Raw genomic sequence first — 19149 nt, 5'->3', positions numbered from 1 at the left:
ACAATGCTCACAATACAGGGCAAAAGGTTCAACATGCTTCTCATTGGACCGGAACACATTTTTTTTACACACTTCTCCACAACTTTCTCCATGACCCGTCTGCTGTGTTCCTTAGTCCTCTTGATGCAGTTTGTTCTGTAACAAAACTCTAAGATCTTCACTGGAAACTGTAATTAATGGAGAGAGTAAATCACAAACTAATTCACAAGGTTTACTTTTTACTTTATTAATAATGCTTGTGCTTTATTGTTTTTCAGGGCATAAGAAACAAGCATTATTAATAAAGTAAAAAGTAAACCTTGTGAATTAGTTTGTAGAAAGTATTTCAGGGCTAAAATTTTCATTGGCTCCTAAGGCAAAAGAAGAGTCATGTGTTTTCTTATTTTTCATTCCACACTTGGTTGGCCATGACCTTTGATTTCCTTTTTTATTTACTTCCTCAAAAAATGCTACATTATCTGACTGAGGAGTTTTTCTTGGATGACCCCGATGAAACCCACCATCAGAAGCATTCTAGTATCTTTTTTTTCACAGTTTTATTGGAGTCTAGCGTTGTTCAATATTCTCCCTAAAAATATTAACATTAACATTAACAATATTATTAAGTTTGGCGGTAAAGAGATCAAACCTCTTGAATGTCTTACAAAAGATATATACTCTCAGTTAAAAGAAAATTGAATACCTATATACATCAACCTTATGAAATGTAGAGCTAAGAAAGACTAGAAAAAAATCAATGTTATTTTTCATTAAACAAAAAAATATGTGGTACTCCATATGATGACATGCATGAAAACAAATAACCCAATTTGTTACAAATGTACATATGGAAATTAAGTCACTGTGACAAAAGTGATAAATCTGATCAAATGAAAATAGATTAGTCTCCTGAAAATGTACATTTTAAATACAGTGATCAGAAATAGTTTTTACATCTAGGTGAAGTGAACAATATGGTGTCAACTCAGATTATTGCTGTAAAACAAAGAGCTGCACATTCTGAGCCAGTAAGTCGATTTTTCTCAGAGATCAACAACCTGTCACAAAATCAAAAAGCAAACACAATGAGCCACTCAAAGAGACATTAGGTGTTGAGCAACAGGATGCTGGTTGAGAGCTTGTTGTGTCAGCAGTCCTTTGGTCGGGCTTGTTAAGACACATTCTGATAATGACAGATCAGTTCAGGATCATGAGAGTCTGGAAAGACTGACTGTCAACTAGCTTTCTTGGCCAGTGGCAAGAAAGAGAGTTTCTGCCTTTTACCAACGTGATTCACCTAATCTGTTAGTGGTCATATTCTGTATCTGATTTGATTTATAATAAGTTACACTGAATCGTAACAGAACAATTATAAAACACCTGATATTTAGCACCAAATCCAAACATGGAGTGTTTGGGTTTGGAGGATGTGACATAAGTGCTATTGACTCGGGTATGATGACAACTCTCCTAGAAACAAAAGTTGACATATCATCTTACTTCACCTCTTTCCACTATAGCTTCTGCCTTTGTTTTCTGTCAAAAGAGAAATCTGAAAAGGTAAATGATGCTGTTTATTAATAACAGGTTTCAGTGTTGCATAAACACTGCCATCAGTTGAACTGGATTAACTACTAACGAAGTGTGGCAATAACAAATTTTTGCAGCTCAAAGGGCATTGTAGTTCATTTTTACAGCTACGTTACAATTTTTAGTTATAAATTATGTTTGTAACTTGGGTATTCATGTTTGTTCAATAAATTAAACAAACTTTTTGTTTTAACTTCTCTAAAAATTTAATTATCTATCATATTTAGAAACAACGTTTAAAATAAAAATTCAATTAAAAAAAATAATATGAAGAGCAAACTAAGGGTGCAAAGGATTTTTTACTAATAACAGAAAATATTTTTTCTATATTTATGTTTAAAATAATAAAAATAGGTTGCTGATGTTTTGTTTTCATTTTGTACAAAATTTACATCATTTTATGATGTGTTGGGTAACTTTAAATTTTTTCTTTTCATTTTTTTCATTAGAATTTCTACATGTTTTGTAAATCTGGGATGCTTTGACTAGACAATAATTATTAAAGACATTAGGATTGATATGGAAATATCATAAAAGCAATTCTGACTAGTCAAACTTACAGTTCGAGATATTTTCTAAGTTAGTTTTGTCTAGTCATTGTTTGCATACACGATATCTGTAATTTATATTTCACTAGTCAAATCTTATATTATTTTTTATATGTCCTATATTAAAATACATCTAAGATATCTTTAATATTGACGAAATTTTCAGATATCTTTTTAGGAATTATGGCTACTCACGAAATCTGCAATGGACCAAATGGATTTACAAATTAATTGTAAATCTTACATCATTTATACGTGTCAGAATTTGTTTACAGATATCTCAATTAGGTATTTTGTCTAACTAAAATATAATATATTACAGCTATAATATAGTTAACAATTAACTAATAATAGTTTATAGTTATAGTTTTATAATTATATAAATAATTAACTCTTATTAACCAATTTCACTTTTCTGGAATTTGTGGTTAAATTGATTGTATGTTTAACGGCTTGCCTTACCCCGTGTAGTTTCTCTTTTGCGTCATCTCCGTGTCTCCATAGTATGTTTTCAAGGGGGCGGCTATTCGATTAGCATGGAGGTAGTAACTGAAAAACGAAGCTAAAAGTCCAAATGTCTGCGGTTTAACAAGTTGGGACAAGGCATTTATGGCAAAGGTAAGACAGTTAGGATCACAGAAATGTCAAGTTGTTGTCACTAAGAGGGGGAAAAAAACCCCAGGATGGTAAATGATAATGCTAATGAAACAGTTAGCTTGGTTGAATGGAAGTAAATATGGGTTTATTACCTTAAACGTGAGGTTGAATGTTTTTAGATTATGCATTTGTACCAATGGGGGTCCACTAGTTACGTTTTTAAAACAAGCGTCATAGCAAGCAACTACATAAAAAGGCTGTTTTGACAGCGACTGACATCTGAAAGCACTTATCATCGAGGCTTTTATTATGTTACATCAAAACATATTTAACATTAAATGTGTGAAGCTTTTGAACTGTTAGGCGGTCTAATGCCAGTTTTGTTTCCAATACATAATGCAAGTATCTCAAGTCATCAGTCTGGAAAAGTATGGAAGTTTATAGCCATCATTTATCCTTTTATCCATCTACATGCATTATGTGGTTTCTACAGAATCTGCCATCATTCATTCATGTAGTTTTGGCTATGATCCATCTCTCCATCCGCTCATCTGTCCATCTGTCAATTAAATCACTTTTTCAACAATTCATCCATCCATGGATCTAAAAATCGGGCATAAAAGAGAGGAGGCACTATGAATTTTGGAAATTTGAAGAATGAATGTCAAATGAATGTCAAAAATGTTTCAGAGCCAGACACCAGCTGGTAATTTGGTATCAGTTGGATAAAATAGCTGTTGGCTATTTAATATTTGTTCTCCAGATTTGGAATTTTGTGTCATTCCTAGATTTCTTTTTATTTGAAGTATGCGTAATCATCCTGCGCTTCATCAGGCAACAAAGAATTAAAGATTAATTTTGACTGTATGAATTATTGAGGTGACAGCTTGAAATAGTTGAGTTAAACTTTGACCCTACAAATATTAGAGCACATTGATGATGTGGATTCAGTCATTCAGAGTGTGACAGTAATCAGTTCTGAAATAAAAGAATAAATAAGATAGAGAAACAAGGAAAGTTAATCAAAGTCTTTGACCATGAGTCTATTTTTAAGTTGATGCTTAAAATGTTCCTTTTTGATTGCGTTTGTAGTTATGTGTGTACTGTAATATATTGATTAAGTGTATTATCCTTCAACTATGTTAGCTTGGTCTAGTAAATTTTCCTTTGGATTGGTTGTTTTCTATCAGGTGTCTCTGGCTGATTCTTTATTTTATCTCTTATATAAATGTTTCAGGACTGACTGACTTCAAACCAGCAGAACACTGAACAATGGGCCAGAGAAGGAAAGTTGGATCTACGAACACTCCCTCATCTCAGAGTGAATCTGCAGACGCTTCCAAGGTCCACAGCCGGAAGCACAACATTTGCATGGTGTCAGACTTTTTCTATCCAAATATGGGAGGAGTAGAAAGTCATATTTACCAGCTGTCTCAGTGTCTGATCGAAAAGGGACACAAGGTGGTAATCGCCACGCATGCCTATGGCAATAGGAAAGGTGTCCGGTACCTGACCAACGGCCTGAAGGTCTACTACCTGCCTCTGCAGGTGATGTACAACCAGTCCACAGCCACCACCTGCTTCCACAGCCTCCCTCTGCTGCGCTGTGTTTTTGTCAGGGAGCGCATCACCGTGGTGCACGCACACAGCTCCTTCTCTGCTATGGCCCACGATGCACTGTTCCACGCCAAGACATTGGGCCTGAACACGGTACGTGACCTGACGTCTTGGATGTGTGTTGGTTCATCAGCTGCAGCTCATTTATTGTTAAAACTAAAATAAAAGAATAAAAGAATCAAACAGCAGTTTTTAGTGTCATCAAAGTCTAAGATAATCACAAAAGAAACATAAAATATGTAACAAGCTTTTTAAAGGAAAATTACAGTAATTGTACTCTTGATACAACGAAGCATATGATCTATTAATTCTGTCTGTTTCTACAAGAGCTGGACTTTAGCTCCTTTCTGGTCATTTTATTGAAGTTTTGGTCTTTTCAGTATCTTACCTTTTCTCTGGACAATCTAGATATCATGTATCTTAGGGTACTTTCACACCTGATAGTCTGGTAGACTTGGTTCCATTGGTGTCCAAATTTGCAACATTTGTTACATTTTCAGGTGGTTCAGACTGCACTGTTTCAAATTAACTAAACCCTTTGAAAAACCTGTTTGTTCCCGTCCTCACCTGTGGTGGCGCTTCAGAAACAACCACTGAAGCAAACAACATGAAAACCTATGAAGAAGACACCGATAAGAACTTCTTTCTTCACGAATGTACACAAATGGAGTGATGTCAGATTTTAGTGGCCGCCGTCTCTTTTGTCTTTGGTAAAAGACCACAAGATATTTACTCCACTAGCGCTAGAGACACACACTTGTTCTGGTTGTATTTACCCAGAATGCCCTGCGCTTATAGTCCACATCTTGTTTTTGGCACGGTCTCTGGTCCTCTTGGCATCCACATATGGATTCGAACTGCACCAGAGTTCACTTCAACCAAACAGACCTGGGAATTTAGGCTAACCAGAGTTTGCGAACTAGAGTTCAATTGTGCATTCTCACTCGCCCAAGTAAAACAGACTTTATTGGTAAATGAACCAGAGTTTGATTAAAGCGGACCAAACAGGGCCTTAGGGTGTGAATGCACCCTAAGTTAGTGATCTACATTCACTGAGGAATATCAAGGGACACTGCTGTTTACAGTAACTGACATTGGTAACTAACATAAAATGCTGAAACATTTTCTTTGTTTTAAAGAAATAATACATTCTTTCTCTCCCACAAAATAAAATGTATCCTCTTCTGCTAATATCAATAATGCATCTTTAATGTTTGCTGGAAGGCTGTAGTTTTGATTCCAGGAAATTGTAATATTTAAGAGAAATCAGAATCTGACCAAACTCTTCTCATCGCTGTTATAAACATTAAAGCCTTTTATTCTCTTCAGGTGTTCACTGACCACTCTCTCTTCGGCTTTGCTGACGTCAGTTCCGTGTTGACCAACAAGCTCCTGACCGTGTCACTGTGTGACACCAACCACATCGTGTGCGTCTCGTACACCAGTAAGGAGAACACGGTTCTACGGGCAGCACTCAACCCAGAGATTGTGTCCGTTATCCCCAACGCCGTCGACCCCACAGATTTCACCCCAGACCCTTCACAGCGTCCACCCGACCGGATCACAATTGTTGTCATCAGCCGGCTTGTCTACCGTAAAGGTACAGCTATACTGAGGGTCTTCTTTGGGTTATTTCTGCCTTCTTTGCTGCTTACAGTCTATAAGAGGCTTTGTGAGCCAAAACTCAGTTAAAGACAGTCAGAAAGTAGCTGACTTGTCTCAATATAAACTCATCTGACGCCTTAATTGGGACTTGAAAATTAAAAAGTGGCCAAAATGACTGGCACCTCAAAATTACTGCCATGTTCTACTTTGGCTCTGTCTTATTCCATTAGTTTGCAACTACAAATGGTTGCAAACTATTAAAAAAATTAGAGGTGCTGAACATCTACACAAAGCTTCTAAAATAAATGCATAAAATTTATTAAAACCTGCTTATAGCAATGAGGAATAATAAACGTTAGGCTTCCGTACTCCTGGTTTCTTTCTGCATGCGTGGGTTCTCTCCGGGTTCTCCGGGTTCCTCCCACATTCCAAAAACATGACTGTCAGATTAATTGGTCTCTCTAAATTCTCCCTTTGTGTGTGAATGGTTGTGTGTCCTGTATGTTTCTGTGTTGCCCTTCGGTCTAAAGGTTGTCTTTGTTTTTGAAGTGCATGGGTACGTGTGTGATGCAACACAACTATGCCTTATACAAGATAGTAAAATAACATTTATTGAAGGGTTTGTCAGGTCACCCTTCAGTAAGGGGAATTTTGATCTGTGTGTCAACAGCCTGGAACTCTTTCAAGAAATTAGTGATCTGTGGCACCATTTCAAGTCTTGTTGCATGGAAATAAATATGCGTGGGGTGTCCTGACTTGTGAGGACATTAATGTCACCAGGTGTTCGAGTGAGAATAAACCTTTTGACTTGCGCAATCCAAAAGTAAAGAAAATCTTCGAGCACGGGATAGATTCTCTCAAAAAACTTGTCTTACATTGACCGTAGCTGTAGCTGTAGATGTAGATGCAGCTACATCTTAATTTTCTCACTAATAAAGACAAAATAGGGGGAAATAATTGTATTCTATTTGTCCTTTGTGAGCAAAATATAAGTTCAGCTTTTTAAAAATATTCCTTGTAAGTGATAACACCTGCCACAACTTTTGAGCTATTTTCTCTCATAATTTATCGACTCGCCTGCATTTAATTCTTATATGGGTCATATAGACGCCTCTCATTCAATAATGTCAATTTGATTTAAACTAACTTATTTTATTATGCTGTGATAAACAGTTGAAGTACGTCCACAACATGCTAACCAATGTTACATATATATATGTATATTCATATTGTGTGTTGTGTATGTGTATATAACCTGCACTTTAACTCGAGTCAAGCACGGTCTCAATCTCGTAGTAATCTGTTGATGACAATGACAAATAAATCTTATCTTATCTTAATGTTAAAACAGCAAGACAAATGTGGGAAACCATGGTAACCAGTGAGCATTTAAATGTCGGTCCGGTTCTTGCTGCAGTCGAGTTGCACACGCATGACACATAACCCCTTTATTCTGATACCTTTAATGTGAACATAAATGTATTAATGCAGATTAATGTTGATGTTAGGGACTCAAATCACAGTGTGTGTGGACTGACAAATATGGGTATTGGCAGAAATTTAAATGAAGAAATCAAGAATGGAAACCCAAAATCCAGGATCAGAGAATCTCAAAATAAAACTGGTTCTTCTGCCCGACAGCATTATACAACAAAGGACAAATTCTGCCCTACACATTCTCACTCACCTTTGCTAATTGTTGGCACTTCCTGACTGTTTCACAATCTTATAATGCCACGTCACCCACTACTTTTACAAGAAATATGTAAGTGAACAGGCTTATCAAAGTGCCTTTCATTGTATTAATTATTACCCTAATTTGTTGCTGCCAACGGTATATTTCATTAAAGAGTCATATTCGATCTGCTATCTCCACGTTTCTCTCTAATCAAGTTGATGTTTAATAATAATTAACCTTTGTTTAATGTTTAATGTTTGGTTGATTTTCTTTAAACTAAGAAACATAAAAGTGGTGAAAGCACTTTCACTAATTGCGAACCTACACTGGCATTAACAGCCGTAAAAACATACATGCCTTTGTGTTCCAACTCAAACTTGACATTTTGAATCTTTATCTTTCATCGGTGATGATGAATCAGATTGTGTTGGTGTTGGAATACAAAACATCCATGAATTTTGAAGACGCTTCGTCTCAACTACCACATCAAGCACTTGTGCAAGAACTGACTTGTGAATCAACATTAGTCTTTCTCTAGAGGTCTAAAAAAAAACACCCCATGTGTTAAAACTTAAATATATAAACAACGTATTTTCCGTGCCATCCTGTCAAAACATGTAGGACCCGTTCTGCTCTGTTGCCAAGAGCTTGTACTTGATTGGAGCGTTGAACCTGATCCAAAATCAACTCAAGTCCACTCAAAGGTGTTCATATCCCTTGATCTTTTTCAACTGTTCTATGAAGACATTGGAGATTTGCTACAGAACATTAATGAACGAACACCATTGTGAAACCTAAACCCACATGAAATAGGTCAATGATGAGATGGGGAGAGGTTTAATTAACAGGTTTGGATATTTCACAGAGCTCTGCTCAGTGAGCAGTCTGAGGATTCAAATGATGTACTTTTTACTGGAAACCCAGCTAGATGTATCTGTCCACCTTAACCAGGGCGTCCATGCATCCTTAAATAGAGTATCTAAAATTAAGGGCTTAAAATGTCTGAAATTCATTAGAAAAGGGTACATTGGCCTTAGATATGTTAATCACAAGTCTTAGGTTTTGTTGTAGCAATGCTGTTTAATGTCTAACGTGTATTATTATTTTTTTTTACCTTGCAGGACTTTTCTATTAGAAAAAAGTTGCTTGCAGACATCGTCATTGAGTTTTGCCACTCAACGCAGCTAGTTACCCCCTAACTAGCAGCTAATATTACCTTGCTAGCTCATTTTTAATTTTTTTATTTTTTTAAGTTTGGTACTATGTTAAGACTGTAGCAATCTATATACAGTCAGAAGAGCACATCCGCTGCCAAGAGCGTCAAGCATATTCCAGAAATATGAGTTCTGTTAAGTTTGATTGTAATACATCAGGACCAGGAGTGAGATTAAAAATAGTAAAGTTTTGAAATGGGCAACGCTGGAGCAGCTGCAGAGATTTGCAGCTCAGGTGGAAGAAAGATTACACTTTGGATTGTTCCACCTTACAGAAATCTGGCATTTATAGAAGAGAGGCAAAACAAAATGAGAGATTATTGTTGTAGAGCCTTTATTTCTGTTAAATATGATGAGTTTTACTTGTATCTAATGAAAACATGATATTAAAGATTAGGATATTATAAATAACAATTTTTTGCCACAGAAATGTGGGCTAAATTAAAAGTATATTTCATATCTACTTAAAGGTTCTTATTTTCAAAGCATTCTATTTATCTGACAAATGAGCCTCATGAGAAAACATATAGTAATTCACTGAATGTCTACCTTAAAAATAATATTATATGCTGAAAGTAGAGGGCTGGTTAGCTTTAACTGAGTTCATGTTCTGTATCCATATTCAGGAATTGACCTGCTCAGTGGAATAATCCCAGAACTTTGCCTCAAACATCCCGATCTGCATTTCTTAATTGGCGGCGAGGGACCGAAGAGACTCGTGCTGGAGGAAGTGAGAGAAAAATACCAACTTCATGACAGGTACTGCTGGACGGTTACAAGTTCTGATATCATCCAGGGACAAGAGTTCACTTAGTTTTGTCTGTTAAGTCAGTTTGCATTAAAATCAATTCCTAGGAACATCTCTCCTAAAAATGATAAGTGCTACTTCTTTTAGAAGCAACACTTTATCTCCTGGTTAGACCTGCTCTGTCAGTGCGACTCAATACAGTTTGAGCTTAAATCTGTCAATGCTTTTTGGCATTTAATCAAGATAAGCATTTTCCCAGAACGGCTTTTGAGTTTTTCTTGGCATGTCTTGGTGAGACGGATCGTAAGTCCATTCATGGTCCTCGTCAAATTCGTCTGAATTCTGTTACCGTTTTCCTGCAGGGTACGTCTGCTCGGTGCCCTGGAACATAAAGACGTGCGAGGCGTCTTGGTTCAAGGTCACATCTTCCTCAACACGTCGTTGACCGAGGCCTTCTGCATGGCCATCGTGGAGGGAGCCAGCTGCGGCCTTCAGGTGTGCTCTCACTCAAAAGCTTTTTCAGGGTTATTTTAAATCGGAAGGATTTGCCAATAATGATCCCAAAGTCAGACTAAACAAGAAGTGGTTTCTCTTTCAAAAGAAAATGGAATCCCTAAAAGAAAACGCAATTCCATGTTTGATGAAAAAAGCAGTTTTGTGTAGTCTTGTCCTTTAGTCTGTTTCACTTTTGTTTTTAGTGTGGTTGTGTTGGCACGTTTCCCATCATTGTGCTCCACTCTGGTCAGGTGATGCAACAATTAACGCAATAATTCATGTGAGCACACAATGCAAGTTGAAAATGAATGTTTTATTGCTCTCCATAAGGACATCACCTTGCTGCTCAACTTTAGTGAAATATAGAAAATATCAGAAAGTAAAAATAATAGAATCTTTAAAGATTTAAAGAGAAAAAAATAAGCGATTTCTAATCTGCTTCAGCCAGGTTCAGTCATAAGCTACACTCGCATAGATAAATACTAAAATTATCATTAGAGTACAATTTCTTTTGTGTGTGTGGGGATGTGCAAGTAACAGGAAGTGCAGTTATGTTCAGATTAATAGCAATCCAACACGAATAACCAGATCAGTTATTGTTTTTGGGAGAAATTCCATTTCTACAGGGTTAATCACTTACTAATAAGTGTAGTAAAGTGATAGAAAACCAACAGATTCAACAGTTGTGACGTGGTCTGGCTCATCCTGTCTAACTGGATTCTTTTAGTGAAGTGGTGCTCATTTAAAAACAAAAGATGTGTGGAGTTTAATCAGTAATGTGATTCGTGTTGTGGAAAAAAACAGGCGCCAGTCTGATGATCTGCCTCATTTACTTTATCTGTCTCCGGAGTAAATTGGGTCGTTCCACGTTTTACTTTGAAGAAGCCTGATTTAAAAAGTCGACTAGAGGTAATTAGATGTAGGCGAGTGCAGAAAAAAATTACGGTTGCCCTGCTGAAACGATCTCTGCAGTTTTAAAATAGCGGCCAAAACCAGGAAGATGGCAGTGAGATCAAAACGCACAAAAACGTAGCAAAAATGGCAAAAACTCAACTGCTGGTTTTGCGACAAAGTGATTCAATACGGTGTGCTGTTGTCTAATGTGTTCTGTAACAATTGTAAGTGACACCAGGCCGTCCACAAATGGCTCCTGCAAATCCCATTCATGATGGAAAAAAACTGCATCATCATCCTGGACTGGAATAACTGGTCTGGTCTACATGTTCCCGTAGACCCGACCCTGGAAGCAGCTGTTATTACCCAATATTAGTTTAATAATAAGCTGTAAATATGTTTTCAGTCAATGCAGTATCTATTTCAGCTTGTAAAGAAACATTAACACATAGTTTCTAAACAGTGCTATTAGGCCTGTCGCGATAAACGAGAAATCGATTAATCATACGATAAATTAAAACTATCTACGTAGGGCTGTCGCGATAAACGAGAAATCGATTAATCGTATGATAAATTAAAACTATCTAGTCATTTTAATTATCGCCGTTATCGTCTCTTCCAGCCTTTTTCTCTTTCTGTTGATGACGCTAAATGAAAAAAGGCTCAACTCCGGTGCTCTCCACTGACCCTCCCTTCCTCATATCCGTAGTGTAATGCCCAGCGCACACGACACCATCTTAGTGCTGTCAGTCGATTGTCGGCCCATTTTCAAAATCTGAGATCACACATTAGCCGACAGAAATCCTAGGTATAACGGTTCCATCGGGTTCGATGTGCCGTGTGATGTCCAACAGTGGGCACAACATAATGGCTACAAGTCTAGCTAACTAATTTTAAAACTAGGCATTAATCAATGCTTTACTACAATCTATCAGCAACGCATGTGGCTCTAGTGTCAGCGTAACGTCCTGACTGAATGAAAATCATTACAACCGATTTTAACGAAGAACAGCTGAAAAGTTACCGGGTTCATCAACGTAGCGATTTTGCTCCAACTCCTCCCCTTGTCATTTCTATATTCTTTGCACCAAATGTTTTATAAACATTAATGTTGTTTCCACATATCTTCTCCAATGTCCGTTGGACTTCAGGTTGCGCCGTGTCAGCTGTTTGGGATTCCCCTCGGTAATTTCCCCTCAGAAAGCGCGGAGCAGAATCCGGCTTTCTGATTGGCTACCTGTCACATTCAACAGGCTGCGTTAACAATCCCAGTGGGGAAAACCCCTGAATTAGATCGGAGCGGCCACAACGATCTAGCGTAACAGGATGATGACAAGAGACAATCTTAGAACTTTTATTGTTCTAAGATTGTCTCTTGTCATCATCCTGTAGTGTGTGGTGTGTTACGCTAGATCGTTGTGGCCGCTCCGATCTAATTCAGGGGTTTTCCCCACTGGGATCGTTACCGCAGCCTGGTGAATGACAATCTTAGAATAATAAAAGTTCTAAGATTGTCATAAGGGGAAAATGTAGGTGTGAACTAAGGTGTAGTGTGAACTATTGCATCAGGTAGTCGATGTGCCCATCTTCTCTATTTAAATCTAATGATTACTGAAGGGCAATATGGTAAACAGACTTCATAATCTGCACTCTTTTGGTTAATGCAGTATTTATTTACACTTTGGCTTTATGTTATTTTGTTTTTATTCAAGTACATTTTTGTTAATGGAGACTGAGAATCAATTTTATTTTTATTTTTGGTTGTTTTGTTTATTTTGTTTATCAATTCCAGTGTTGGGTGTTCTTTTTAAAATAAAGTGCATCTATCTTTGGCAGGAAATCGCATGCATTATTACGTAATTTCCATTAAATCAGTGTAAAAAGGTTTTCAAACAATACTATCGTCTATCGCAATAGTTTTTTGAGACAATTAATCGTTGAGCAAAATTTGCTATCGTGACAGGCCTAAGTGCTATAAATACTAATAATTTGTGCATGGAATTAGAATCTATTTTCAGCTTGATCCAAAATTTTAAACGCTGATATTATTTTGAATATGAGTGTATGTAATGATTTAACGAAGCAGCAACATAAATGATTGCACATCTCAACAATCAGCTATTCAGTAACAGTGAAGGTCAGCTGTGCATATCCAAACACCGGAAACTGGATTATGCAAACGGACATTTACGTCAGACTATCAGGGAGTGTTAGAAGAATTCTTTTATTTAGGTTTATCTACTTATACATTTATTTTGAAAGGTTGTTTTCATATTATTATTCTGTGTGATTTTTACTTAGCTTCTTACTTAGTTTATTTTCTTTGTAGTACATCATTAACTGTTTTTAGGATGTTTGTCTGGAGGCTAGAAACATTTACACATTCCTGTGTCCTCAGCTGATTTGATCAATCTACTATACATTCTTATCTTTTTAGCTACTGTGGTCCTTGGCTGATTGTTTTATTAGCTTCCTGTGAAACTGATTGGTAATGGTCAGCCTCGTGTCCTTGTAAGGGCATGTCAACAGAAGGTTCCAGATCATCCTGTAGTTAAGGTCTTTGATTCATTGTGTGAAAAAGCCAACCTCCTTCTTTGTAATCATAATAAAAGGCAGCTGGGGACTGAGAGCAGACGGAGTTAACCACAGAGAGTGTTTGACGGCGGTTCTCCGCGTCTGGCTCAGCTTCCCTTTGTGTCTCTGGTTGATTCCTTGCAGGTTAGGAACTAAAATAGACCCAACAGGGAGTAATAGTCTGACGGCAATACCAGAGGAAATGAGCCGTTTGGTGGCCAATCTCTAACATGGGATTGTTTATCATCTGGCGTTGCAGATGATAAATGTTGCCATTATAGCACTTATCTTTTAAGTCCCATGTTTTAAGTATTGCAAAAACTGTCTCTAGAGCATCCGGTGACTCATTCAGATTGACTTAAAACTGTTCACTAAGCAGCAGTGGACATATTGCTCAATCAAGAGGTCGCCATACTTTTAACTGAAAAGCTGATCTAGAGGAAGGAAATCAAGACGCATGTGTTGCAATAAAATGACAATTTATTGGAAATCTATTAGAGACTTGTTCTGTTTTATTATGCTGGGTTATTTTGATAGTTCTTCTGTCTTTCTTGTAATGTGACATTTTTTTGTGAAGTTACCACTAAAACCTCCATGTATTTCATTGGGTTATTATGCGACAGACCAACACAAAGTGGTGCATGATTGTAAAGAAGAATTTAAAGGATAATTATTTTTTGTTTATAATTTAAATTAATTTCTGAAAGCTGTAATGTTTGTGTTCAGTATTTTTGCAGAAGTAAACCTCATTTCTCGTGTAGCTGCAGATCTTTTGGGTTATGTCTCTGCCAGCTCTAGACTTACTATATAGACTTGACATTTTCACCATTCTTCTTTGCAAAATAGCTGAAACCCAGTAGGATTGGATGGGGACCATTTTACACATGACGTTTTACCACAGATTCTTAATTAGATCTAGCTTTAGACTTTGACTGGGCCATGCTTCGGTAGGTTTACAGATGAGTTGTACTTGCTCCACTGATGATGGTTCACCTATGTCCTCTAATAAGGCTGTAAGGCAGGTGTGTCAAACTCATTTTCATTTTGGGCCACGTCTACATTATGGATGTGCTCCAAGGGCAAAATGTTGCAGAATGTATTGAGAAAACTTTCCATTAAACTGCTAAAACGTTACAGTTTTCTCTGTGATCGATTAGCGCTTCTTAAAACATAGCAATTTCTAGTGTCTTTTTAAATTGGTGTAATTTGAATCTGTGCAAATAAAAACTGAATTGACGGATAAAGTAATATTTAAGTACACAACTGTTATCTTACAGTTTAATTTATATGGCCCTTTAATATTGAGAGGGTCAGTTTTGGACGGTGAACCCTGAGTGTGACACATGTGCTCTAAGGCAGTGTTTCCCAGTTCCAGTCCTCGGGGCCCCCCTGCCTGCATGTTTTAGATGTGCCTCTATACCAGAAGAGCTGATTCAAATGACTGCATGACATCTTCTGCAGCCACCAGGTGCTACAGGAGCCTGTTAATCACCCAAAGATTCAATCCAGGTGTGTGGCAGAAGGGAAACACCTAAAACATGCAGGCATGGGGGCCCCGAGGACTGGAATTGGGAAACCCTGCAGGCCTCCAGGCATTTCCACTCCGATTACACACAGGAGAACCCTGTTCACCAATTACACAACATTTACATAAAAAGTGGTTCCTCTTGATTTTTATTTAGAACTGTTACAGTAAAGGAGGTTATGACATCTGCTCCGTTTTTCCACTGTATTAGTGTGACGATATATGATACCAAGAAACCACTTTGACTCGTCCGAGGTATTGACATGTCTGACTCGATGAGATCCTGAACATGTTTCTTTTCCGTTAGGTGGTGAGCACTCGTGTGGGTGGAATTCCTGAGGTGTTACCCGAGGATTTGATCACACTGTGTGAGCCGACCGTTCGCTCCTTGTGTGCCGGTTTGGAAAAGGTCATTTCCGAGCACAGGTCAGGCTCGGTGCCCTCACCCGCCTCCATCCATTCTCGGGTGAAAAACCTCTACACATGGAAAAATGTGGCCGAGAGGACTGAAAAGGTAAGGCTGTAAAATAACGCAACGTCCTCTGGGAAATTCCAAGTAAAGATAAATGAGTCTTTGCAGAAAGTGGCACGCACGCTAGCTTGTTTTAGGTTGGTTCTTGTTAGAACTTGACATGAATGCGTGCAGCTGTTGACACATTTGCAGACATGCAAGTAATCATTTGTTTTAGCAGTAACATAATTTCACCCCTTCCAAAAAAAAAATTTTAAATCTTTTTTAACACATCTTTACCAAGGGTCCCAATAAATGTGGACATTTCTGGATAATACGGCAAGAAAACAAAATTGGGTCAAATTGAGATTCTAAAGATTGAAATTCAGTTGATTCAGAGCCAAATCCTAAGAGAAAGTAGACGGCTGTAGCCATAACAAAGTGGAAGTAAAGATTTGTTGGACTGGGAGTTCTTTCATCACACGCATTCGTTCATAACTTCTGAGACTATACTTCATCATATCTGGCATATCATATCAGATATGTTTTGTTTGTACAAACAACAGGTAAAGGAAAAAATAAAAACCATGTTGTAACCAATGGGCATAAAATCCATGAAATTATTTACGAATATGTTTTACAATATAATTTCACTACAAGGACATTTTCCTGGATAAGACACATTGAGACGTCACATTTATTAATTTTTTCATCCCTTAAGAAACACGATATTTTTTGAAGATAATCGGGTTATAATGATCCAAAATGACTTTTGCTTTCTTGTAAGTACAAAGGTTTCCTGGAATTATGCATGTGCCAACAATGCTGCCTTTTGTAATGAAAACTCACACTTTACAAGACAAACGGAGCCGTCTGAGTCACAACTTTCCACTCTGGGTGGCTGGCTCTGTTTTTCCAACATGATTATGATGAGTGGATGATCTCATTTCGCATGCCTACTGTTTATGTTCTCCTTTCTGTACGTGTGATTGTTTATATAGCTCACTGACAGATAAAGGTAAATGCTCTACAGTAACTGTCACTGTTCCCTTTGACCCCCCAGGTGTATGACAGAGTAGCGGGAGAAGAGGTGCTTCCACTGGACAGGAGGTTACGGAGACTCAGGTCTCACTGCGGCCCTGTTGCAGGCTCCATTTTCGCCATTTTTGCCGTGCTGGACTTCCTGTTCCTGCTGCTCCTGCAGTGGTTGGCACCCGACCGGCACATGGACATGGCTGTGGATGCCACAGGCCCAAACGGGCTGTGGAAGGAGAATAGGAAGGATAGTTATGCTGGTTGCTAATGTGCCATGAAGCGAGTAGCGGAAACAAAAACTTCTTATCTTCATCTCTTGTTGCCATGTTGCAGGAATCCAGCCGACGTTGTTGGGACAGCTACTGAATTCTGGAATGTGCTCAGGAGAATCCTTAACGGTGTTTACATTTTATTAACAAAAGGGAGTTTGTGTTAAAGGTGTTTTGGCACTTTTTAAAAGATTTATACAGCCATGTGCTTCAGTGGAAAAAAGTCATTTGTTTCGTTATACTTTCTTTTCAAATTTAAAGAAGTATAAAGAAACTTCTTTTAACATTAATTTAAACTGGTCTTGGTTTGTAGTTCTGAATTTTTTGGGGTGGTATATTTTCAGAATTTATATATTTACAACTCCGCAGCTTGACAGTTTATTTCTAATCTTTATTTTCATTCCTCTGTTGTCTGCTTTTTTACGTATTTGTTGAAACCGTCACTATGTCATCACACTGTGGTACGAAACAGATAATCTGAAAAAAATCGTGCTCCTCTGTCTTCTCCCAGTGCTCCTAGTGATGAGTACAAACAGCCAATCAGAGCCAGGAGGCAGGCCTTAGCGCCATCAATCACAAATTAGTGTGGCGCAACTCATCCTCTCTCTGTGACCCTCTGCTGCGCTGCTGCTAGCAGAGCCTGTTATGAATGCTCAGTATAGTCAGCATGGTCACTGATGATGGTGGCTTAATGGTTTTCCTGTAGCTGTAAGTTGTTTCTCCCCCATTAGCACGTTTAGCAGTGAGCACGAGGTTGATTGACAGCGCTAAGACCCTCCTTCTGTTTCGAAATGTTTGTTATTGATCATGTAGCTCCAGGAAGAGGTGCAGGAGTTTGATCTTTTCGCAGATTATCTTTCTCATAACCTACCACCACGACTTGGTGAAATCATATTATTTATAATAGTTATATACTGCAGCTTTGGTAACAATTTAGTTGACGGGTTGTGAATAAAACTGTCATGACACCGTCATTAAACTTTAAAAATTTTGTAACTTTATATTATTAAAGCTAACGTTAAGTCAGTAATACTTTTATAACATTTATGTCAGATCATGATTTCTTGGTTAATGACAAGTTGTCATAACAAAGATATTTTCAATAATGTCAACTTTGTATTAAAAGTGTCATGATTTACTGACAACAGTCAAACATTCATAAAGACTTCCTCATGTTCATGACAGGTGTTATGTAATGTTTATGACGGTGTCATGACAGTCTTATTCACAACCCGTCAAATAAAATGTTACCGCAGCTTTAGCTCATCTTTAGCCACATACTGCCCAAGAACTGCACACTGGTCTTAAAATGAGCACAAAAAAGCAGGGAGAGTCCAAAGGAAACTGTTGATGAATGTTCAAATAGTCTTGGTCAAACTACTGACCAAGACTGCTGTAAAAACTTGAGACAGAAATCTGACTCTCTGGAAAAGAAGCATAAAGAACTCAGATTTTAAACTTTTGCACATTGCCATTATTGCACAAAAAGAAAGGGGAATGGAAAACACATTTAAATATGCAAAGAACAAAAAAAAAAGCTGCAGTATATTGTATTCTGTTACTGGTGGAACTTGTATGATTTATAAAATTTACTTTTATAAAAAAGCTTCGTCATGAGAAGGATTTTTTTTTGTTCATTTGACCTAAAAACAGTCTCGGAAATAAAAGTACTTTTACATTTAAAAACTGTTGCTACCTGTCTTGTTTTATTTTTATTTATTTTTTTTAAGTTCAAAGATGCTGTGCCAGATGAATGCATAAAGTTAAAACAGTAACCTGAAAGAAAGCCTAAATTTGATGATCATTATTGATGCGTAAAAGCAATAAAAGAGGGTGAAACATACACAGGCACTAATACTTTTAATAAGCGCTGTAGGTTAGAAAGCTACATCCCAGGCTTTAAATCAATCAATCAATCTGATAATGCTCAGATCATTCAAGAAGGTCAAGGTAACTCTGGAGGAGCTGCAGAAATCCACAGCTCCAGTAGGAGAATTTGTGCAACTGTCAGTCATGCACTTCATCCGAACTTCTACTTGCAGTTTCCCTCAAACCAGGAGAAGATGTCGAGGAAAGTAGACGTCAATTTTACGGCCCAAAAACAAACCACTAAAAGTGTGGCGTATAACTGATTCTGCACATCATCATGAGCGAACCACGCCCATAATGAGTAGTTACAACTTAGTGGTTGTAGCTTCATGCCGTGGGGATGATTTTCTTCAGCAGGCACACAGAAGCTGCTCAAAGTTAAACTGATGTGCTGGGCAGCAAGGCCCGAACGGACCAGCTCTCCACCCAATCTGTGATTATTTTTGCAAGGCCTTCTACAT

The 19149-nt window shown here is 37.6% G+C and overlaps 1 protein-coding gene across 2 annotated transcripts; it reads left to right on the top strand.

The window, feature by feature from the left end:
* The first annotated feature begins 2593 nt into the window (after positions 1–2593).
* On the top strand, positions 2594–18510 carry piga (phosphatidylinositol glycan anchor biosynthesis, class A). Of its 2 annotated transcripts, XM_044130921.1 has the most exons (8): positions 2594–2735; positions 3952–4175; positions 4263–4424; positions 5661–5931; positions 9455–9587; positions 9939–10071; positions 15372–15578; positions 16579–18505. In XM_044130921.1, exons 2-8 carry the CDS (start codon positions 3987–3989, stop codon positions 16816–16818), a joined length of 1335 nt encoding a protein of 444 aa, XP_043986856.1. In that variant the 5' UTR covers positions 2594–2735; positions 3952–3986; the 3' UTR covers positions 16819–18505. The 2 variants fall into 2 exon arrangements, with proteins under 2 accessions (XP_043986856.1, XP_043986855.1); XM_044130920.1 differs by having other exon boundaries at positions 3952–4424; positions 16579–18510.
* The last annotated feature ends 639 nt before the right edge of the window (positions 18511–19149 follow it).

This window comes from Gambusia affinis, linkage group LG11 (assembly GCF_019740435.1).
Source record: "Gambusia affinis linkage group LG11, SWU_Gaff_1.0, whole genome shotgun sequence".
In the NCBI taxonomy this organism is placed as follows: domain Eukaryota; kingdom Metazoa; phylum Chordata; class Actinopteri; order Cyprinodontiformes; family Poeciliidae; genus Gambusia; species Gambusia affinis.
This window is presented reverse-complemented; position numbering and strand designations above follow the sequence as displayed.

Bases quoted from the DNA above. Each gene is read 5' to 3' on its own strand.
- piga (XM_044130920.1), top strand. From the start codon at position 3,987: ATGGGCCAGAGAAGGAAAGTTGGATCTACGAACACTCCCTCATCTCAG. The intron at 4,425-5,660 runs GTACGTGACCTG...TATTCTCTTCAG, and splicing joins AGACATTGGGCCTGAACACG to GTGTTCACTGACCACTCTCT. The intron at 5,932-9,454 runs GTACAGCTATAC...ATCCATATTCAG, and splicing joins CCGGCTTGTCTACCGTAAAG to GAATTGACCTGCTCAGTGGA.